General features: G+C 45.6%; 2 protein-coding genes across 2 annotated transcripts; both read right to left on the bottom strand.

Annotated features, from left to right (window-relative positions):
• Nucleotides 1-7,797: 7,797 nt before the first annotated feature.
• LOC147978720 (uncharacterized) lies at nt 7,798-17,426 on the bottom strand. Its single transcript, XM_087514863.1, has 2 exons — nt 17,300-17,426; nt 7,798-8,765 (listed from the first exon to the last, which is right to left on the bottom strand). Exons 1-2 carry the CDS (start codon nt 17,424-17,426, stop codon nt 7,798-7,800), a joined length of 1,095 nt encoding a protein of 364 aa, XP_087370989.1.
• A 2,415-nt stretch (nt 17,427-19,841) lies between these two features.
• LOC125543032 (acyl transferase 7) lies at nt 19,842-21,559 on the bottom strand. The gene has a single exon (XM_048706273.2). The coding sequence runs from the start codon at nt 21,425-21,427 to the stop codon at nt 20,111-20,113; it is 1,317 nt and encodes a 438-aa protein (XP_048562230.2). The 5' UTR covers nt 21,428-21,559; the 3' UTR covers nt 19,842-20,110.
• Between the last annotated feature and the right edge of the window lie 3,114 nt (nt 21,560-24,673).

Below are 24,673 nucleotides of genomic sequence, written 5' to 3'. Positions count from 1 at the left end.
ACGTTGATTCTTTGATTGTGGGTTATCAAGATCAACAGCGGGTTCAATTTCTATGTCATTATCATTACTAGGTTGAGCATCATCATGAACATTATCATTAACATTATCACTAGTTTCAGGTTCATTACCATATTGTGTTTCAGCATCAGAAATAGAAATACCATTTGGATTCTCAGGTGTTTCAACAATAGGATCACTAGAAGCATGCAAAGTCCTATCATTTTTCTTTTTCTTCTTTTTAGAAGAACTAGGTGCATCTATATTATTTCTCTGAGAATATTGCTCAATTCTCTTAGGGTGGCCTTCAGGATACAAAGGTTCCTGAGTCATTCTACCAGTTCTAGTAGACACTCTAACAGAATTATCATTATTCTTACTGTTCAATTCATTGAGCAAATCATTTTGAGCTTCAAGTACTTGTTCTACTTGAGTGGTAACAATAGAAGCATGTTTACTAATAAGTTTAAGTTCAGTTTTAACATTAGCCATATAATCACCCAAGTGTCCAAGCATATTTGAATTGTATTTCAGTTGTCTACCAAAATAAGCATTAAAATCTTCTTGCTTAGCCATAAATTTATCAAACTCATCTAAGCATGGGCTAGCAAACTTAGTAAATGGGATTATAGCTTTATCATATCTATAGAGAGAATTTACCTTTACTACCTATGTCGGGTTATCAAGACCATGAGTTTCTTCAATAGGTAAAGGATTTGGATTATATGTTTCTTCAACAGGCGGTAAATTAAGACCATGTATTTCTTCAATAGGAGGTAAATTCTTAACATCTTCAGCTTTAATACCTTTTTCTTTCATAGACTTCTTTGCCTCTTGCATATCTTCAGGACTGAGAAATAGAATACCCCTCTTCTTCGGAGTTGGTTTAGGAATAGGCTTAGGAATTGGCTCCGGAGGTGTCCAATTATTTTCATTTGTCAACATATTATTCAATAGAATTTCAGCTTCATCCGGTGTTCTTTCCCTAAAAACAGAACCAACACAACTATCCAGGTAATCTCTGGAGGCATCGGTTACTCCATTATAAAAGATATATAGTATTTCATTTTTCTTAAGAGGATGATCAGGCAAAGCATTAAGTAATTGGAGAAGCCTCCCCCAAGCTTGTGGGAGACTCTCTTCTTCAATTTGCACAAAATTATATATATCCCTTAAAACAGCTTGTTTCTAACGAGCAGGGAAATATTTAGCAGAGAAGTAATAAATCATATCCTGGGGACTACGCACACAACCAGGATTAAGAGAATTAAACCATATCTTAGCATCACCCTTTAATGAGAACGGAAATATTTTAAGGATATAAAAGTAGCGAGTTATCTCATCTTTAGTGAACAGGGTAGCTATATCATTCAGTTTAGTAAGATGTGCCACAACAGTTTCAGATTTATAACATGAAAAGGATCAGATTCAACCAAAGTAATTATATCAGGATCAACAGAGAATTCATAATCCTTATCAGTAACAAAGATAGGTGAAGTAGCCAAAGCAGGGTCAGGTTTCATTCTATCATTTAGGGATTTCTTACTCCATTTAGCTAATAATATTTTAAGTCCAGTTCTATTTCTGCAAGCTAAAATAGCTAAAGAAGCATCTTGATCAAATACATAACCCTTAGGAATAGCAAGTGGTTCTTCATCATCACTTTCATCGGTATCATCAGATTCAATATTTTCAATTTCTCTAGCCCTAGCAAGTTGTTCATCAAGAAAAGCACTAAGTGGCATAGTAGTATCAGGCATAGAGGTAGTTTCATCATAAGTATCATGCATAGCAGAAGTGGCATCATCAATAATATGCGACATATCAGAATGAATAGCAGAAGCAGGTGTAGGTGTCGCAAGCTTACTCAAAACAGAAGGTGAATCAAGTGCAGAGCTAGATGGCAGTTCCTTACCTCCCCTCATAGTTGAGGGATCGATCTTGGTTTTTTGGATCTCTCAAATTCTTCATAATGATAATCAGATATATATCTCAAGTGACTCAAAGAATAGAGCTATGCTCCCCGGCAACGGAGCCATAAAATGGTCTTGATAACCCACAAGTATAGGGGATCGCAACAGTTTTCGAGGGTAGAGTATTCAACCCAAATTTATTAATTCGACACAAGGGGGCCAAAGAATATTCTCAAGTATTAGCAGTTGTGTTGTCAATTCAACCACACCTGGAAACTTAATATCTGCAGCAAAGTGTTTAGTAGCAAAGTAATATGATAGTAGTGATAATGGTAGCAAAAGGCAACAGTAGTAAAAGCAATGTTTTTGGTATTTTGTAGTGATGATAGCAATAGCAACGGGAAAGTAAATAAGCGAAGAACAATATATGGAAAGCTCGTAGGCAATGGATCGGCGATGGAGAATTATGCCGGATGCGGTTCATCATGTAACAGTCATAACCTAGGGTGACACAGAACTAGCTCCAGTTCATTGATATAATGTAGGCATGTATTCCGAATATAGTCAGACGTGCTTATGGAAAAGAACTTGCATGACATCTTTTGTCCTACCCTCCTGTGGCAGCGGGGTCCTTACAGAAACTAAGGGATATTAAGGCCTCCTTTTAATGGAGAACCGGAACAAAGCATTAACACATAGTGAATACATGAACTCCTCAAACTACGGTCATCACCGGTAAGTATCCTGATTATTGTCACTTCGGGGTTAACGAATCATAACACATAATAGGTGACTATAGACTTGCAAGATAGGATCAAGAACACTCATATATTGATGAAAACATAATAGGTTCAGATCTGAAATCATGGCACTCGGGCCCTAGTGACCAGCATTAAGCATAGCAAAGTCATAGCAACATCAATCTCAGAACATAGTGGACACTAGGGATCAAACCCTAAAAAACTAACTCGATTACATGATAGATGCCATCCAACCCATCACCGTCTAGCAAGCCAACGATGGAATTACTCACACACGGCGATGAGCATCATGAAATTGGTGATGGAGGATGGTTTATGATGACAATGGCGACGGATTCCCCTCTCCGGAGCCCCGAACGGACTCCAAATCAGCCCTCCCGAGAGGTTTTAGGGCTTGGCGGCGGCTCCGTATCATAAAACGCGATGATTTCTTGTCTCTGATATTTTTCTCATCGAAACTCAATATATGGAGGTGGAGTTGGAGTTGGAGACGCAACAGGGGGGCCCACGAGGTAGGGGGCGCGCCCCCACCCTCGTGGCAAGGTGGTGGGCCCCCTGGCCTTCATCTTTGATAGGTATTTTTCTTATTTTCTGAAAAGTGTCTCCATGAAATTTCAGGTCATTCCGAGAACGTTTGATCCTGCACATAAATAACACCATGGTAATTCTACTGAAAACAGCGTCAGTCCGGGTTAGTTCCATTCAAATCATGCAAATTAGAGTCCAAAAAAAGGGCAAAAATGTTTGGAAAAGTAGATACGTTGGAGACGTACCAAGGGCAGGCGGTGGTTCAACATGGGACGGTTTAACGCGGGACGGCTCACGAAACTTCTTCAGTCTCGGCGATACGGGTCGCAGGGTCCCGGCGACTCAAAGAGGCGATACAGGTCATGGTAGAGGCGGCTCACACCACAACGGCGGGTTGATGTGTGCTGGCGAAGCGCAGTAGCAGTAGAAGGGCTCAATACAGAGCGAGGCCAACACCGCTCAACGTGCGACGCGCTTGGCGGGCTATGGCAGTAGTAGGAGCAATCCGCGGCAGATCATGGTGAGGACGGGCTGTCCTGGCACAGGCGACGACTCGGTGGTCGGCGGCTCAAGAGGCAGGCAACTGTAGTCTGCTTTCCGGGCCGTAGTCATCGCGGCGACTCGGTGGCGAACAGCCAAGACTGCCTGCTAGTCTGTTTTCCAGGTCGTAGTCAATTTGATCATCCTCGTGCGAGCCTTTCTCCAGCAGTCCTTCATGTGATGGATGATGGTCCTTCTTGGAGATTGCGCCATTGTACCTTTTAGTTAGCACTAGTAGTAAGCCTTTGGAGAGCAACTGCCATGGAGACACGGGACAGCGGTCAGGCTACGGAAAGTCTGCACGCACAGCTTTAGTAGAGGCCTTGGCCCCTGAGTTTGCTATATACATATTTTTTTTCTGATCTGGTCTTCGGGTCCTCGAAGAGTACGACAACAGTGCAAATAACTTAGGCTTTTGTGATGGCACACCAGTATGATTTTGTATTGTACTAGTAGTGCAATCCGTACATGGCCGGCTTGATTTCCTTTTTCTTGATCCACTTGAACATCCTCTCAATCGATGCAGCAGCCGTGCACACACATGATCCATCGGCGGCCGTCGCAATTTTTTTCTTGCTGCAACTACAGCGTACGCACGTGCAATCAGCGACGTGTGCGCCTGTCCCTCCGGCCATGCTCTTTCTTTCTTCTTTTGTACAATGACGTGGAGTAGTACCAGCAGCTATGGTTTGGGAGTAGTATAATTAGCGGCAACAAAACACGCGTATGTCGACGCGTAGGTCAAACCGGAACACTGCCTTGGTATTTAATCAAATATATATCCTTTGGTCTACAGAATAGTATTCGGACTACTGCAGCGGGATTTTCTTGACTGTCTCAGATTGGCAACTTGCGGCGATCCATGAAAACGATCTGGCTGGTGGATTATTACGGTGCCTCCGGCGGCCGTACATAGCCCTTAGCTCTTGTCCTGGCCATGTAGAATTAATCACAACTTTGATCATAAACAATGAACACGCCGACTCTGCCAAAAATTGTCCCATGCCGGATCATCTTGCGTGATTCTTCCGCGCCGGTTCTTCTTCATACGGCTAATTCGCAAAACTTCTCAAAACCCTAGGAACATATCCCTTCAAAAACTCAACACCACCGTGCGCAGGCCCCATGGTGGGCGTCAACTGTCGTGGAATTGTCACGGCAGATGTCCTAATATGAGGACTTAGTCGTGAAGCCAACGCATCTATGCGGTAGTTTGAAGGGGTTGGTCCGAATCGAGAGACGCGAGGCGGATCAACACATAAGACAAGGATTTAGACAGCTTCGGGCCCCGGAAACATCATCCGGTAATAGCCCTACATGCTGTTTGTGGCTAGATCTCATTATGCTTATGAGAGAGTCGCCGGTAAGACGGCTCTCCTCTAGTTGTGTCTAGCCCTAGAGATTATTGCTTCTTACTTGTCCCTCTTTGGGGAGCCCTGCCCCTCCTTATATATGTTGAAGGGGCGGGTTACATGTGGAGTCCTATTAGGATTAGGACTAGTCTACCTTCTAATACAAACTGGATACAAGTCCGGGTCTTTAACTCCCTGTAAGGTAATATTATTCACGTCTTTCCTCTTAAACCGGCCCACCATTAATATAAACCGGCCCTCTGGGTATTGGGCCTTGTCACCCGTCTGTCCCACCCGCCGGGTCACCAGTGAGTTATAATGTCTAGTCAGGTTGCTTGTAAACCGCCAGGTCAGGGCGGGTCGCCAGTAAATCGCCAAGTGTTAGCGGGATCTCAAATAAACTGCCAAGTCTGGCTGGGTTATACTTCCGGCTGGTTTACGTTGTGGGGTATATTCCCGACAAGACCCCCTTCCCATCTTCAGCTAGCAGCAACCATGGTGTCCTAGGATGATCTTCCCAGTTCTTCTGAAGATGACTCTATGACCAGCAAGGTTAGTGTGCTCCTCAATCTCACACAAATCCAGTCTAAGGTTTCTCAGCTAGGGTTTCTCTCTCAATTGATTCCAAATGTCTCTCTTTTGTTTAGCCACCTATCACAATATCCTGTGAGGAATGGAGTGACTTGGCTACAGATCTGCCTAGCTTTAGATGTGGGCATGGATCTTTGTGTGAGAAGCATGTGGCATTTGAATCTGTTGATACTAGCAGAAGGTTTCTAGCTTGTGCACAGAAGGTTAGTAATTTTTTGCATTTGGCACTGTTAAACAGGAAGTGATTTGTAGTATGTTTTAAGTTCCATCATCATGCATAGTACTGAATACTGGCAATTAACTGAATCTCTTTTTTGTATGTTCTAAATTGTTAGGAGGTACCTAAATGCAGATATGTTGAGTGGGTTGACCCTGAGTGGCCTGATGCTCTGAAGATGAGCCTAGCTAGTATATGGACCATGTATGAAGAGGAGAAAAACAGAGGCTCAGACAGAATGTTGTGAGTGCTAAAGAAAACTTGAAGGTTCTTGAAGAGAAGAAGAAGATGGAGAATGAGTTGAGGCATTTCAAGCTTGATTTTGCTAAGATGGTGGCTGAGAAGGAGCAGGCAATGAGCAGGCAATTTCTTGCCTTTTTGCTTCTGCCTCCTCTGCTTTCTTCTCTGCCATCTCATTCATGGCCTCAAGTGCTGCATCTCTCCTGGCTGCCATCTGTCTTTCTTTGTCTCTCTTCATCTTCAGCAACTTCATGGTCAGGTTGCCTTCATTTGTAGCTGTTGTTGTCTGTGCTATAGTGTGAGAACTAGCTGCATTTGAGATGAATGAATAATGTGGCAAAATTGTTTCAGTTTCTTCTCTAGGAACAGGTCTGGATTGTTGCATCCTATGAAGCATTGTAAATCCAAAGTCCTGCACCTGTACAAAACAAACATCACATGATAACATCAGTACAACAAAAATGACTGGACAAAAGAGGTCAAAATTAAGGGACAAAAGTGGAGAATTTGCCTAAAAAACAACTGGTGTATCTGCTCCATCATCTTGTGTGACAATGACCTCATCATCTTGTGTGACAATGACCTCCTCATGTGTATCATGGCCATCAACATGGGCCTCCTCATGTGTAACTTGTCCATCAACATGGACCTCCTCCTGTGTAAGTTGACCATCCTCTTGTGTGACCTGAACCTCCTCCTGTGTATCTTGGCCATCATCTTCTTGTGCCAAAACAATTTCATCATCTGACACATCATTAGGAATGGCCCTTGGACCCCTTCTTGTTGTTCTCTCTGCTAGATTTGGCAAAATGCCAGCCTTTCTTTGATTACATCCTTTGATGTTGTGGCCTGCTTCATGGCAGTATGAACATGTTATTGTGATTCCATGTCTGCTCATCACCTTGGTTCCATCTTTATTTTCAATCTCATAAGGCTGCTTTCTCCTACTCTTGTTTGAAGGCCTTGCTACTTTTTTTATAGACAGGTGGCTTGATCTCACAGCCATTCATCTTCTGCCACTCACTCCTATCTCTTCAAGGCTTGATAATGGGTTTGTATGCTAGCTTGAATGCTTCTATACTGTAACAGAAGTGCACCAAACTCTCAGGATCAATCCTCTGATGTCTGCAGCATGCAATTGCATGATGACATGGAACTCCACTAAGATCCCACCTTTTGCATGTACAGCTTTCTTCCTTCATGTCAACAATGTATGCCATGTTCCTGTTGTCAACCTGAAAGATGCCATCACCAGCCCCTGAAACCATGCATGTAGCTGACAGCTCTATGTTCTTCTCAATTCTTTTCTTAATTTTTGGGCATATGGAGCCAGGCCGGGCCTCTGCCTATTTTCTTTTGTTATAGAACCTGACCATGAGCTATGTTTTGATCTTGTCAATCATTGATCTGAGATGCATCTCCCTAGCCTCAAGAATATATTTGTTGAAAACCTCACAGTTGTTGTTCAGAAGGATATCACACTTGACCAATTCTCTTTGGAAGCCCCTAACCCAAGTGTTGGGTGGTAGCTGCTCAAGTCACTTGTATGCTTGTAGGCTTATGACCTTCATTTTCTCCATGCTTGCAGCCCACAGTTCAGGTGTTGTGCTCCTTGCACACTTCCATAACTGGTTTTTAAGAACATCTCCTTTGTGTGTTTACTGAAAATTCTGCCATATATGCCTAACACAGTGTCTGTGCTCTTCATCAGGAAAGTGCTGCCTCACTCCCTTGATCAGGCCCTTTTGCTTGTCTGACATTATAGTCCGTGGGTCTGTGTTTACAATTCCCAAGTCACTCTTCAGATTTGATAGAAACCATTTCCATGTGTCAGTGTTCTCGACCTCAACAACTGCAAAAGCTATAGGGTAAATGCAGTCATTAGGATCCATGCCAACAACACATAGCATAACACCTCCATACTTTGTCTTCAGGTGGCATCCATTCAAACAAATGACAGGCCTACAAGCTTGCATCAAACCCTTGCAGGCATCAAGAGAGAAATAACAACTTGCAAATATGCCATTACTGACACCCACATAGAAAGAACTCCCTGAGTTTGATCTTCTGAATTCTTGTGCATAATCCCACATGCTGTTGTACTGCTCCAACTCATCTCCTTCAATAACTTTCTTCACTAACCTCTTAGCCCTTCTAAGCTTGCTTTTTGTTGCTGTCATGTTCCAATCTTTCTGAACCACCATTGCAAAAAAATTCATATTCATGTTTTCATCTGCTCTGAAAGAATCAAGATATTTTCCAGCCATAAAAGGAGCAGTGAATGACTTAACACACCATTTCTTTATACATGTATGCTTTGGGTTGTATTTCTTGATCATGAAGTAGTTGATTCTCCCATCAAATGATGCAGACAAGGTCCAAGGGCACCCATCTTCACAAATGGCATTCAGTCTTTTCCTATCATTTCTAGGGCATTTAATGTCAACTCTCTCCTGACAGCTGTACTCTTTGATAGCTTTCCTCAGGAACTCAGCAGATCCAAAGGTCTGGCCAACTTGAAACTGTGGTTTAGTCAGGTCTTCCTCTCTAAAACTTTTGAAATTGAGCTTCACCTTATATTCATCAGAGGATGGCAGACAAATATCCACATCTCCAGTAGGATCATCTGTTGGGTTTTGTAGTAATTTCAAAAAAATTCCTACGCACACGCAAGATCATGTGATGCATAGCAACGAGAGGGGAGAGTATGATCTACATACCTAGTAGATCGACAACGGAAGCGTTTGGTTGATGTAGTCGTACGTCTTCACGATCCGACCGATCAAGCACCGAAACTACAGCACCTCCGAGTTCTAGCACACGTTCAGCTCGATGACGATCCCCGGACTCCGATCCAGCAAAGTGTCGGGGAAGAGTTCCGTCAGCACGACGGCGTGGTGACGATCTTGACGTGCTACTGCTGCAGGGCTTCGCCTAAGCACCGCTACAATATTATCGAGGACTATGGTGGCTGGGGGCGCCGCACACGGCTAAGGAATAGATCACGTGGATCAACTTGTGTGTCTCTGGGGTGCCCCTGCCTCCGTATATAAAGGACTAAGGGGGGAGGCTGGCCGGCCAAGGAGGGCGCTCCAGGAGAGTCCTACTCCCTCTGGGAGTAGGATTCCCCCCCCCCCCAATCCTAGTTGGAATAGGATTCGCGGAGGGGGAAAAGAGAGAGGGGGGTCGGCCACCTCTCCTTGTCCTAATAGGACTAGGGGAGGGGGGAGGCGCACAGCCCATCTTGGGCTGCCCCTTCTCTTTTCCAGTAAAGCCCACTAAGGCCCATTTAGCTCCCGGGGGGTTCCGGTAACCTCCCGGTACTCCGGTAAAATCCTGATTTCACCCGGAACACTTCCGATATCCAAACATAGGCTTCCAATATATCAATCTTTATGTCTCGACCATTTCGAGACTCCTCGTCATGTCCGTGATCACATCCGGGACTCCGAACAACCTTCGGTACATCAAAATGCATAAACTCATAATATAACTGTCATCGTAACCTTAAGCGTGCGGACCCTACGAGTTCGAGAACAATGTAGACATGACCGAGACACGTCTCCGGTCAATAACCAATAGCGGGACCTGGATGCCCATATTGGCTCCTACATATTCTACGAAGATCTTTATCGGTCAGACCGCATAACAACATACGTCGTTCCCTTTGTCATCGGTATGTTACTTGCCTGAGATTCGATCGTCGGTATTCCAAATACCTAGTTCAATCTTGTTACCGGCAAGTCTCTTTACTCGTTCTGTAATACATCATCCCGCAACTAACTTATTAGTTGCAATGCTTGCAAGGCTTAAGTGATGTGCATTACCGAGAGGGCCCAGAGATACCTCTCCGACAATCGGAGTGACAAATCCTAATCTCGAAATACGCCAACCCAACATGTACCTTTGGAGACACCTGTAGTACTCCTTTATAATCACCCAGTTACGTTGTGACGTTTGGTAGTACCCAAAGTGTTCCTCCGGTAAACGGGAGTTGCATAATCTCATAGTTATAGGAACATGTATAAGTCATGAAGAAAGCAATAGCAACATACTAAACGATCGGGTGCTAAGCTAATGGAATGGGTCATGTCAATCAGATCATTCACTTAATGATGTGATCCCGTTAATCAAATAACAACTCATTGTTCATGGTTAGGAAACATAACCATCTTTGATTAACGAGCTAGTCAAGTAGAGGCATACTAGTGACACTTTGTTTGTCTATGTATTCACACATGTATTATGTTTCCGGTTAATACAATTCTAGCATGAATAATAAACATTTATCATGATATAAGGAAATAAATAATAACTTTATTATTGCCTCTAGGGCATATTTCCTTCAGTCTCCCACTTGCACTAGAGTCAATAATCTAGTTCACATCGCCATGTGATTTAACAGCAATAGTTCACATCACCATGTGATTAACACCCATAGTTCACATCGATATGTGATCAACACCCAAAAGGGTTTACTAGAGTCAGTAATCTAGTTCACATCGCTATGTGATTAACACCCAAAGAGTACTAAGGTGTGATCATGTTTTGCTTGTGAGATAATTTTAGTCAACGGGTCTGTCACATTCAGATCCATAAGTATTTTGTGAATTTCTATGTTAACAATGCTCTGCATGGAGCTACTCTAGCTTATTGCTCCCACTTTCAATATGTATCTAGATCGAGACTTAGAGTCATCCAGATCTGTGTCAAAACTTGCATCGACGTAACTTTTTACGATGAACCTTTTTGTCACCTCCATAACTGAGAAATATTTCCTTATTCCACTAAGGATAATTTTGACCGTTGTCCAGTGATCTACTCTTAGATCACTATTGTACTCCCTTGCTTAACACAGTGTAGGGTATACAATAGATCTGGTACACAGCATGGCATACTTTATAGAACCTATGGCTGAGGCATAGGGAATGACTTTCATTCTATTTCTATCTTCTGCTGTGGTCGGGCTTTGAGTCTTACTCAATTTCACACCTTGCAACACAGGCAAGAACTCTTTATTTGACTGTTCCATTTTGAACTACTTCAAAATCTTGTCAAGGTATGTACTCATTGAAAAAACTTATCAAGCATCTTGATCTATCTCTAGATCTTGATGCTCAATATGTAAGCAGCTTTACTGAGGTCTTTCTTTGAAAAACTTCTTTAAAAACACTCCTTTATGCTTTGCAGATTAATTCTACATTATTTCCGATCAACAATATGTCATACATATATACTTATCAGAAATGCTGTAGTGCTCCCACCCAGTTTCTTGTAAATACAGGCTTCATCGCAAGTCTGTATAAAACTATATTCTTTGATCAACTTATCAAAGCGTATATTCCAACTCCGAGATGCTTGCACCAGTCCATAGATGGATCGCTGGAGCTTGCATATTTTGTTAGCACCTTTAGGATTGACAAAACCTTCTGGTTGTATCATATACAACTCTTCTTTAATAAATCTATTAAGAAATGCAGTTTTGTTTATCCATTTGCCAGATTTCATAAAATGCGGCAATTGCTAACATGATTCGGACAGACTTAAGCATAGATACGAGTGAGAAACTCTCACCGTAGTCAACACCTTGAACTTGTCGAAAACCTTTTGCGACAATTCTAGCTTTGTAGATAGTAACACTACTATCAGCATCCGTCTTCCTCTTGAAAATCCATTTATTTTCTATGGCTTGCCGATCATCTGGCAAGTCAACCAAAGTCCATACTTTGTTCTTATACATGGATCTCATCTCAGATTTCATGGCCTCAAGCCATTTTGCGGAATCTGGGCTCACCATCGCTTCTTCATAGTTCGCAAGTTCGTCATGGTCTAGTAACATGACTTCCAGAATAGGATTACCGTACCACTCTGGTGCGGATCTCACTCTGGTTTACCTACGAGATTCGGTAGTAATTTGATCTGAAGTTACATGATCATCATCATTATCTTCCTCACTAATTGGTGTAGTAGTCACAAGAACAGATTTCTGTGATGAACTACTTTCCAATAAGGGAGATGGTACAATTACCTTATCAAGTTCTACTTTGCTCCCACTCACTTCTTTCGAGAGAAACTCCTTCTCTGGAAAGGATCCATTCTTAGCAACGAATGTCTTGCCTTCGGATCTGTGATAGAAGGTGTACCCAATAGTCTCCTTTGGGTATCCTATGAAGACATATTTCTCCGATTTGGGTTGGAGCTTATCAGGCTGAAACTTTTTCATATAAGCATCACAATCCCAAACTTTAAGAAACGACAACTTTGGTTTCTTGCCAAACCATAGTTCAGATTGTGTCGTCTCAAAGGATTTTGATGGTGCCCTATTTAACGTGAATGCGGCTGTCTCTAATGCATAACCCCAAAACGATAGTGGTAGATCGGTAAGAGACATCATAGATCGCACCATATCTAATAAAGTATGGTTATGACGTTCGGACACACCATTACATTGTGGTGTTCCAGGTGGCGTGAGTAGTGAAACTATTTCACATTGTTTTTTAACTGAAAGCCAAACTCGTAACTCAATACTCTTCTCCACGATCAGATCGTAGAAACTTTATTTTCTTGTTACGATGATTTTCAACTTCACTCTGAAATTCTTTGAACTTTTCAAATGTTTCAGACTTATGTTTCATTAAGTAGATATACCCATATCTGCTTAAATCATCTGTGAAGATCAGAAAATAATGATACCTGTCGCGAGCCTCAATATTCATCGGACCACATACATCAGTATGTATGATTTCCAACAAATCTGTTGCTCGCTCCATTGTTCCGAAGAACGGAGTCTTAGTCATCTTTCCCATGAGGCATGGTTCGCAAGCATCAACTGATTCATAATCAAGTGTTTCCAAAAACCCATCAGCATGGAGTTTCTTCATGCGCTTTACACCAATATGACCTAAACGGCAGTGCCACAAATAAGTTGCACTATCATTATTAACTTTGCATCTTTTGGTTTCAATATTATGATTATGTGTATCACTACGATCGAGATCCAACGAACTATTTTCATTGGGTGTGTAACCATATAAGGTTTTATTCATGTAAACAGAACAACAATTTATTCTCTTACTTAAATGAATAACCATATTGCAATAAACATGATCAAATCATATTCATGCTGAACGCAAACACCAAATAACACTTATTTAGGTTCAACACTAATCCCGAAATTATAGGGAGTGTGCGATGATGATCATATCAATCTTGGAACCACTTCCAACACACATCGTCACTTCACCCTTAACTAGTCTCTGTTTATTCTGCAACTCCCGTTTCTAGTTACTAATCCTAGCAACTGAACTAGTATCAAATACTGAGGGGTTGCTATAAACACTAGTAAAGTACACATCAATAAGATGTATATCAAATATACTTATGTTCACTTTGCCATCCTTCTTATCCGCCAATCACTTGGGGTAGTTCCGCTTCTAGTGACCAGTCCCTTTGCAGTAGAAGCACTTAGTCTCAGGCTTAGGACCAGACTTGGGCTTCTTCACTTGAGCAGCAACTTGCTTGCCATTCTTCTTGAAGTTCCCCTTCTTCCCTTTGCCCTTTTCTTGAAACTAGTGGTCTTGTTAACCATCAACACTTGATGTTTTTCTTGATTTCTACCTTCGTCGATTTCAGCATCACGAAGAGCTTGGGAATTATTTTGTCATCCCTTGCATATTATAGTTCATCATGAAGTTCTACTAACTTGGTGATGGTGACTAGAGAATTCTGTTAATCACTATCTTATCTGGAAGATTAACTCCCACTTGATTCAAGCGATTGTAGTACTCAGACAATCTGGGCACATGCTCACTAGTTGAGCGATTCTCCCCCACCTTTTAGCTATAGAACTTGTTGGAGACTTCATATCTCTCAACTCAGGTATTTGCTTGAAATATTAACTTCAACTCCTGGAACATCTCATATGCTCCATGACGTTCAAAACGTCTTTGAAGTCCCGATTCTAAGCCATTAAGCATGGTGCACTAAACTATCAAGTAGTCATCATATTGAGCTAGCCAAACGTTCATAACGTCTGCATCTGCTCCTGCAATAGGTCCGTCACCTAGCGGTGCATCAAGGACATAATTCTTCTGTGCAGCAATGAGGATAAACCTCAGATTACGGATCCAATCCGCATCATTGCTACTAACATCTTTCAATACAATTTTCTCTAAGAACATATCAAAATAAACACAGGGAAGCAACAACGCGAGCTATTGATCTATAACATAATTTACAAAATACTACCAGGACTAAGTTCATGATAAATTTAAGTTCAATTTAATCATATTACTTAAGAACTCCCACTTAGATAGACATCCCTCTAATCCTCTAAGTGATCACGTGATCCAAATCAACTAAACCATGTCCGATCATCACGTGAGATGGAGTAGTTTCATTGGTGAACATCACTATGTTGATCATATCTACTATATGATTCACGCTCGACCTTTCGGTCTCCGTGTTCCGAGGCCATATCTGTATATGCTTGGCTCGTCAAGTTTAACCTGAGTATTCCGCGTGTGCAACTGTTTTGCACCCGTTGTATTTGAACGTAGAACCTATCACACCCGATCATCACGTGGTGTCTCAGCACGAAGAACTTTCGCAACGGTGCATACTCAGGGAGAACACTACTTGATAATTTAGTGAGAGATCATCTTATAATGCTACCATCAATCAAACCAAGATAAGATGCATAAAAGATAAACATCACATGCAATCAATATAAGTGATATGATATGGCCATCATCATCTTGTGCTTGTGATCTCCATCTCCGAAGCACTGTCGTGATCACCATCATCATCGGCGTGACACCTTGATCTCCATCGTAGCATCGTTGTTGTCTCGCCAAGCTTATGCTTCCACGACTATCGCTACCGTTTAGTGATAAAGTAAAGCATTACATCGCGATTGCATTGCATACAATAAAGCGACAACCATATGGCTCCTGCCGGTTGCCGATAACTCGGTTACAAAACATGATCATCTCATACAATAAAATTCAGCATCATGCCTTGACCATATCACATCACAACATGCCCTGCAAAAACAAGTTAGACGTCCTCTACTTTGTTGTTGCAAGTTTTACGTGGCTGCTACGGGCTTAAGTAAGAACCAATCTCACCTACGCATCAAAACCACAACGATAGTTTGTCAATTTGACTCCGTTTTAACCTTCGCAAGGACCGGGCGTAGCCATACTCGGTTCAACTAAAGTTGGAGAAACTGTCACCCACAAGCCACCTTTGTGCAAAGCACGTCGGGAGAACCGGTCTCGCGTAAGCGTACGCGTAATGTCGGTCTGGGCCGCTTCATCCAACAATACCGCCAAACTAAAGTATGACATGCTGGTAGGCAGTATGACTTATATCACCCACAACTCACTTGTGTTCTACTCGTGCAAATAACATCAACATATAAAACCTAGGCTCTGATACCACTGTTGGGTTTCGTAGTAATTTCAAAAAAATTCCTATGCACACGCAAGATCATGTGATGCATAGCAACGAGAGGGGAGAGTATGATCTACATACCTAGTAGATCGACAACGGAAGCGTTTGGTTGATGTAGTCGTACGTCTTCATGATCCGACCGATCAAGCACCGAAACTACGGCACCTCCGAGTTCTAGCACACGTTCAGCTCGATGACGATCCCCATACTCCGATCCAGCAAAGTGTCGGGGAAGAGTTCCGTCAGCACGACGGCGTGGTGACGATCTTGGCGTGCTACTTCTGCAGGGCTTCGCCTAAGCACCGCTACAATATTATCGAGGACTATGGTGGCTGGGGGCGCCGCACACGGCTAAGGAATAGATCACGTGGATCAACTTGTGTGTCTCTGGGGTGCCCCTGCCTCCATATATAAAGGACTAAGGGGGGAGGCTGGCCGGCCAAGTAGGGCGCGCCAGGAGAGTCCTACTCCCTCTGGGAGGGGGAAAAGAGAGAGGGGGGGCGGCCACCTCTCCTTATCCTAATAGGACTAGGGGAGGGGGGAGGCGCGCGGCCCATCTTGGGCTGCCCCTTCTCTTTTCCACTAAAGCCCACTAAGGCCCATTTAGCTCCCGGGGGTTCCGGTAACCTCCCGGTACTCCGGTAAAATCCCGATTTCACCCGGAACACTTCCGATATCCAAACATAGGCTTCCAATATATCAATCTTTATGTCTCGACCATTTCGAGACTCCTCGTCATGTCCGTGATTACATCCGGGACTCTGAACAACCTTCGGTACATCAAAATGCATAAACTCATAATATAACTGTCATCGTAACCTTAAGCGTGCGGACCCTACGGGTTCGAGAACAATGTAGACATGACCGAGACACGTCTCCGGTCAATAACCAATAGAGGGACCTGGATGCCCATATTGGCTCCTACATATTCTACGAAGATCTTTATCGGTCAGACCGCATAACAACATACGTCGTTCCCTTTGTCATCGGTATGTTACTTGCCCGAGATTCGATCGTCGGTATTCCAAATACCTAGTTCAATCTCGTTACCGGCAAGTCTCTTTACTCGTTATGTAATACATCATCCCGCAACTAACTTATTAGTTGCAATGCTTGCAAGGCTTAAGTGATGTGCATTACCGAGAGGGCCCAGAGATACCTCTTCGACAATTGGAGTGACAAATCCTAATCTCGAAATACGCCAACCCAACATGTACCTTTGGAGACACCTGTAGTACTCCTTTATAATCACCCAGTTACGTTGTGACGTTTGGCAGTACCCAAAGTGTTCCTCCGGTAAACGGGAGTTGCATAATCTCATAGTTATAGGAACATGTATAAGTCATGAAGAAAGCAATAGCAACATACTAAACGATCGGGTGCTAAGCTAATGGAATGGGTCATGTCAATCAGATCATTCACTTAATGATGTGATCCCGTTAATCAAATAACAACTCATTGTTCATGGTTAGGAAACATAACCATCTTTGATTAACGAGCTAGTCAAGTAGAGGCATACTAGTGACACTTTGTTTGTCTATGTATTCACACATGTATTATGTTTCCGGTTAATACAATTCTAGCATGAATAATAAACATTTATCATGATATAAGGAAATAAATAATAACTTTATTATTGCCTCTAGGGCATATTTCCTTCATCATCAACTTCTTCTTGGACTGCTGGTCCTTTGCCCTTCTCACAATCAACATGTTTGTCAAACAAGTCATCATCATCCTGCAGATCAATGTCTGAATCAACAATTTGTGGAATGTAATCTTCATCTGAATCCTGCACTACTGAACAGCCAACTGTGTTTGCTGCATCCATGTTCAAAAACCTACAGGATTTCCTTGCCCTAAACCCAAACTGAGATGAAAGGTAAGTAGTTCCAGGCTGGGGTGGACTTGGTATGAAATCATCTTCTTCTAACTCTGCTACACTTTCTGACTCTGCTTCATCTTGCTCATGCTCTTGATCATGCTCATGATCATGCTCATGCTCTTGATCATGCTGAGACAGCTCCTGTTCCACTTGAGGGAGCTCAGCCTGCTCCTATTCCACTAGGGTGAGCTGAGCCTGCTCCTCTTGCTGCTGTTGTGTCTACTCTGCTTGTTGCTGGTGTGCATTCTCCTTCTTTGGCCTAATGCCACTGAACCTGACAATTGGAGGATCCTCATCATCAGAGTGGACTTGAACAACAGAAACATATGATCTCATGCTCACATCATGATCAAGAAATATCTGTTGGAAGTGGTTGCCATTTAGAACACAATCCTTCATGTTTTCTGTCATAGTGTTGTCCCCTATCTTGATCTCTCTTAATCCATTCTTATACACTGTCAATCCAGGAACACACCAATAAGCCCCGATCCTGCCCTCAAACTCATATCCATATTTCTCCACTAGACTGGCAACAACATTAGGTGTCCAATTATCTATTTCACAGTAATCATATCAAATGGAGTGACCTTTGTGATAATCCATATGCTTGCCAGCACACAGAAAGCACCTTAACAGAGAAGTGGTTGCTTAAGGGTCCTGCAAAACAATCAAGTTGAAAAAGTTCAGACATTTCAGACTACAGAGAGGTTCAGACATTTCAGACTACAGTTCAGACATTCAGACTTTTTTACCTTTTCAGAAAGAAAAATAGAGATTCATGGCTCCAATTAACAAATGTATGATCTTACAGGTCGAAAAGCAACCATCTTTGGTAAATCTGACACAATGTAATTGCAAATTACAACAATTTTTGGTCCAATTAACACTCTGACATTAAAAGCAAACTTTACTGCTTAAACCCTAGACCCCTGGACCGATGAAAAATTGGGGGGAGAAAGAACCTTAACCACTCCAGATCTCCGCAAACATGGCCATCTACTGCAAACCCTCCATGACGCAGCCCTATTTTTGGCCTGCCACAAGGATCTTCAAGAAACTGCTAAAACCCTACCACCCCACACCCAATCCGTCAGAAAGTTGAACGAACGGCCAAACCCTAGCTCGTACGCGCAATTGATGCGGCCAAGAACTCTTTACGAGAGCTAAATTGCACAGATCGTTCAATGGAGCTGCTGGCGACGGCGACGTACCGTACAGGGGCGGCGAGGAATCATCACGATGACGCGAAGGAGCAAGAGGCACGTCGCGCAGGCCCCTCTCGAACGGCGCGGACGGCGGCGGCTCAGCGTCCGACGACGTGCTCATGGAGCCGTTGTCGACGCCGACGAGCAAACGCACTACCTCGGCAGCGACGACGAGCAGAGAGGGTGCGACCGGGTGCGGTACGACTTGGTGAGGGGCGTTTAATCACCAGGTGTTGGCGCATTTGCAAAAAAAAACCCGAACTACTAGTATTAAACCCCCCCCCCCTACCAGGTGTTGCACATGTGGCGGTCAAAGCATAGCTGGCAACGGCTGACTCGGCCAAGTCAACGAATACGTAGCTCAATTCGTATATACGGACCAAAGTGAACCCTCTGCACAAGTATATGGACTGTAGTTTGGATATTTTGAAGTAGTGGTACTTAAGTATCAGCCGGCTCAAGTTTTGTGACCTATGATGAATTTTTCTCTATCTCTAATCATGAGTGATGCTTACACCTACGTACGCATCCCTTTGCCTTCGGCTTCATTTCTTCCGCTCCGGTCAGCTCGGGTCAGTTCATGTCGAGCATTCCTTGGTGGAAGGCGGCGACGCGGTCGGACGTCACGCACTGGGTGATGAGCCGCGCCCCCGGCTTGTGCGCCCACGGCTTCACCAGTATGCACGTCGCGATGTAGTCCAGGTTCGTCAGGGGCACCACGTGCGCCAGCGGGCCCCAGCCGTAATCCACCTCCGCGAACCCGAGCCGCGTCCAGTCCGACACCAGCAGCGTCCGGTAGTCCGACGTGATCTGGTACAGGTCCTCGCCGCCGTTGGTGGAGGGGAACTTTTGGTTCCTGGGTACATATGTACCCTATATGCAAATTTTTTTTAGTAATTCAATAAAAAGTCAAAAATTTCTAAAAATATTTTTGATAAAAACTTGACCTTCCATTGTACTAGTGAGAAAACTGACAAAAACATAAAATTCCTCTTTAACTTCTTTTCAAAAAAGACAAATTTCCGATCAAAATAGCGTGAATAGTGATCCATAGTAGCAAATAAATTTTGTCTTTTTTACTGTGAAGTGAACATAGTTTTCTTTTTTCTGAAAATGTGTATACTAGCGCGCAAGTAAGTCAACTTTATTCTAAAAATAGTTTCTTAAATATTTTGACTTTTTGTTTAACTATTAAAAATAAATCCCCATATAGGGTACATATGTACCAGGAACCATTGGGTATTTCCCTTCAGTTGGTGGCTTTCCACCAAACCCATACAATCAACTCCCCAAATTCAGGACCAGTTGCTTATTATCAGTCACGCTACACACCATCAATCCACCCATCAACCAATCCAATGCAACCGCATCTGTTTCTAATCACGCATCCTTTTGCCTTCGGCTTCACTTCTTCTCCGGCTCCGGTCAGTTCATGTCGAGCATTCCCTGATGGAAGGCGGCGACGCGGTCGGGCGTCACGCACTGGGTGATGAGCCGCGCCCCTGGCTTGTGCGCCCACGGCTTCACCAAGATGCACGTCGCGATGTAGTCCAGGTTCGTCAGGGGCACGACGTGCGCCGGCGGCCCCCAGCCGTAGTCCACCTCCGCGAACCCGAGCCGCGTCCAGTCCGACACCAGCAGCGTCCGGTAGTCCGACGTGATCTGGTACGGGTCCTCACCGCCATTGGTGCCGGCCTCTCCTGTCGCCCACCGCGTGAACTCGGATGGCATCCGTCTCTTCCCGTCCTTGATTATCTTCACCACTTCCGGGATCGAGGAGCCGGACACCTTGCCCGCGAGGGCTGAGACGCGCATGATGTAGTAGCAGTTGCCGTAGAACCCGGCGCCGGCGCGCGGGAGCGAGGCCTGCAGAAGGGGCCGAGCGTTCATGGCGAAGCAGAGGTGCACGGTGGACTCCGGCTCGAACGCCGCCGCGCGCGTGCGGCTCTGCCACGCTTTGGCCACCAGCACCTCGAACGCCGAGCACCACGAGCCGGCGTGCTCCGTGTTGTACTGCGACTTGAAGTGGCCGATGTAGTCTGCGGAGATGTCCATGGCGAGGTACTCGAGACTCTTGGCGCCCGCGGGGCTCGGCAGGCTGCCGATAACGGCGCCGGCCGGGTCCGGGATCGCCTCGCGGCCCCATTGTGGCTCCACCGCCAGGCCTTCCACGCTGCTACGGCTGCGGGCGAGCTCACCGACGGCGGCCATAAACTGCGCGGCGCCGGGGCCGTCGGAGACGGCGTGGCTGAAGCGGAAGCCGACGACGAAGCCGCCGCACGCGAAGGTGGTAACCTGGACGAGCAGGACAAGCTTGCGCTCATCCTCCTCCTGGGCGGGCGTGGGCGGGAGCAGCTCGTCCTTGGCGATCATCATAGGGTGCTCCAGGTACTCCACGTCCTCGAGCGCGCAGGCGGCCGCGGCCTCCGTGAACCAGACGCCGCTGCCGTCGCCGCCGCAGTCGACCTGCAGCAGCCCACCTTCGTCCGTGAACCCGAGGCGTCCCGCGAGCGGGTAGTACTGCACCAGGGCCTGCGCCATAGCCCGCTCGATGGTCCTCGCCGGGCCAGCGTCGTTGCCGCCGTCAGGAGCCGGCTTGAAGACGTGCAGCGACTCGATGAGCGCCATCTGGGTGGGGTACCGATCAAGCCAGGACAGGCGGAGCGGGCCGACCGGCGTGGGCTCGGCCGGGGCCACCAGGCGCTGCGCCAGCCGCTCGACGGACTTGTTCACGGCCGCCATTGCAACGAAGCCGCAAGAATTGAATGGAGCTGGTGGGAGAGAGAAGTGATCGGCGGGCAGTTAGCTGACTGCTACTGCTCCTTGCTTGGATTTGGTGTGTGGGTAGGTTGCTTGACTTACCATTGAAGGGGAGGGTGGTATTTATAGGGGTGGTGGAGTTAACGTCCGGCGATGTGGCTCTTGGTGGTGACGAGGATGAGAGTCGGATGGAAGCTGACCGTGGCTACTGCAGTTGCTCTGCCCGGAGGACGGGGGCGAGGTCGGTCCTACGTCGAGTCGTCGGGGTCAAAAGGTGGTGGGGCGTCGCTTTCCTAGCTCTATCCAGTTGCTTGCAACCATGCCCAGCAGCTCACGTTCTTAATTGCGTGCCCTAGTACCACTTCGTCCTCCTAACAACTCCAAGATTGTCGTGGAAAAGGCAGGAGAGACATTTGCAGGGATCATGCACGTCCATAGGCTGATTTCCATTGCAGATCGTCTTGACATTGAGTGGCGACTTGTTACACATTTCCGAGGGGAAGGCGCGTGTTCCCTCTGGTGAGGAAGTAACAGTGGCACGAAAGCTACCGGGTCCGCATGGACCGCGTGCAGGTTAGGCGAGTAAATCCACTCGATTGGGACAAGCGACCGGCTGGTGTAGTTGGTGGCAAAAACACTACTGCTGATTAATCTTTTTTTTTCCGATAAAGAGCATTTTTTATTGAATCATAACGTAGCATCGAGGGATACAATCATAATGAGTACACATCCGGTCTCTAAATAACTAGGATGCACACAACCAACCCACAACACAAGATCACGCGGACAAGGAGCAGAGTCATACACAACCGAAGCTGTGCGGACGAATGAAAAAAGGGAAACACTCCCAAAGTGATGAAATAAAGTGACAATGGTGACCATCAGCACCAACTATATCATGATAGCACAAGGACTGCGTGAAAAGATTCTCCAAAAGCAATGCCTCCAAAAAGGAAATGACATGCAAGCACCGCCATCGCCGGATCCAACTATCGAAAGTCAGATAGTGGGTTTCATCCGAAAGATCAAGCCCGAGCAAACTCCGATCAATGTCTTCATCAAGGTAAAAACACACATAACACCGCCATTACCAGGTATAACAAACTAATGTCACACATAGGATTTTCATCCGGAGCTCGAGACCGGATAGTCAGAGCAGCGCCACCCAATCAAAGTCATTTTTTTAGAAAAGGAGGATGACCCCTGGCTTCTGCATCTGGGCGATGCATGCGGCCACTTTATTAATTATTCACACAAGACCTTACAAAGTCATACAACAGTAAGACTAAAGCAACCGTCTAGGCAACATCCGTCGATACTCCTATCCAGTTGATGAAGGGGCATTGAAAATCTGGGCCTAATGCCAAACAGACCTCGCAGCCAAACCTAACATCTAAGACCTGAGGTCCCAACCAGGACGCCTGCCGGGTATGGGGCACGCACCAGTCCGGCGCACTCCTCAACCAGAACGCCTACCGGGTATGAGGCCGCCGCAGCCACCTGCCACCAATCCATCTTTAGTGTTGTACTGTTGCATTAACCTTGCCCGGTCTAGCTGCCGTCGACGCCACCATGACGCCAGACAACACCACCATCCTGCGCTCGTCCATCATCACACGCCCACCGGCGACACTCCGCTACTCCATGCCACTGAGACTCGCCGTTGTCGACGTGTCAGATTCCACGCCGCTCCTCCTCTTGTCCCCTCTAGCCAACACTTGCTCCAAAACGATGCCCCCAGGAAGGAGAACGACATCGGAAAGTTGCCATCGTCCGATCCGGAATATCCAGATCTAGGGTTTCCCCCGGAACCTTCCGATCAGGTTGACGTGACCTGCAACTACGATGCCTCGAGAAGGGAATGGCGTCCGAGATGCCGCCATCGTCCGCCATGACCGTAGTCAGGCGTGTTTTTCACCGAAAGCCACGTCATCTCGATCTCGCGGTTGGCTGGAACCGAGCGGAGTCTCGCCACGAAGACGAACGCCGACATCGGTAAAATGGCGAAGATCCGACGTCTCCTCACCGGTCTCTCCACGTGCCGCCGGCCGGCTGAAGGCCACCCTGCGGCGGATCCGATCGGGGTTGGATCAACAGTCGACGCCTCAACCATCTCCGCGCAGATCAGGTGCCCCGTCGGATGGGGCGCTGCCACCGCCGCCGTCCATCTCAGGGTCTCCTCTCCGCCGGCAAATGGTGCCCGAAGGCTGGTCGATTGGATTATGCATGAAGTTACAGGGGGTGCGAACCCTTGTCTCAGACGAGGGGGGTGGCTTATATAGAGTGCGCCAGGACCCCAGCCATCCCCCGTTACATAGGGTTCCACTACTAGGGAAAACCTTATGCACAGAACTTCAGCAGTAGCGCTTGTTAAAAAAGGGCGCTACTGCTAAATAGCAATAGCGCGTGCTGGATAAACGCGCTGCAGACACTAATGTAGCAGTAGCCGTCTCCTTTTAAAAGCGCTACTACTAAAATTCTCACTACTAAGCAGATATGCTACATATAGTAGTAGCAGTCTTCTAGAAAGAGCGCTACCGCTAAGTTTATTTTAGCAGCGCGTTTACTGTGAAACGCGCTACTATTAATGGAAAGAAAATTAAACGAAAATAAATAGAAAAGTAAATGAAAATGAAAGAAATAAAAAAAGGAGAAAGGAAAAAATAAAATGTAAAAAAAATAAATGGAAAAGGGGAAAAGGAGAAAGGAATAGCAGTAGCGTCTGTTCATCAGAGGCGCTATGAATAACTTAGCAGTAGCGCTCGTTTGGACCCTCGCTATAGAAAGAGAAAAGGAAATAAGAAAAGGAAAGGAAAATACATAGCTATAGCTGTAGCGCGTTTACTGAAAAGCGCTATAGCTAACTTAGTTATAGCGCTTTTACAGAAACACGCTACCACTAAGTTTGACTTAACCCAAAAGCGACCCCCCCGGCCACAACTTCTTCCCCAAATCTCTCGCCCCACTTCGCCGCTGTCTTCCCAATTCGACGCCCCCCTACTTCGCCGCCGTCTCCCGCCGACGTCAATGCCCCCGGACCCACCAGAGTCGCGCGCCTTCGACGCCACCGGAGCCGCGCAGCCTCATCAACGCCACTGGAGCCACCCTCGACGCCCTGCCTCCCTCGCCACAACTGCCTCCCTCGCCATCACCGGAGACGCCCCTGCCTCCCTCGCCATGACCGGAGCCATCCTCTGTAAGCCCCCACCCCTCCTTTCTCTCTCTCTC

This window comes from Triticum urartu, chromosome 3A (assembly GCF_056163025.1).
Source record: "Triticum urartu cultivar PI428250 chromosome 3A, HENAU_Tu73, whole genome shotgun sequence".
NCBI classification, from domain to species: Eukaryota; Viridiplantae; Streptophyta; class Magnoliopsida; order Poales; family Poaceae; genus Triticum; species Triticum urartu.
Note: the sequence above shows the minus strand (reverse complement) of the source record. Positions and strands in the feature narration are given on the sequence as shown.

Excerpts from the sequence above, each read along its gene's own strand:
- LOC147978720 (XM_087514863.1), bottom strand. The coding sequence starts at position 17,426 with ATGGATGCAGCAAACACAGTTGGCTGTTCAGTAGTGCAGGATTCAGAT. Across the intron at positions 8,766-17,299 it reads GTTTGACAAACATGTTGATT|ATGATCCTACTGGAGATGTG; the intron begins GTGAGAAGGGCA and ends AAAACCCAACAG.
- LOC125543032 (XM_048706273.2), bottom strand. The coding sequence starts at position 21,427 with ATGGCGGCCGTGAACAAGTCCGTCGAGCGGCTGGCGCAGCGCCTGGTG.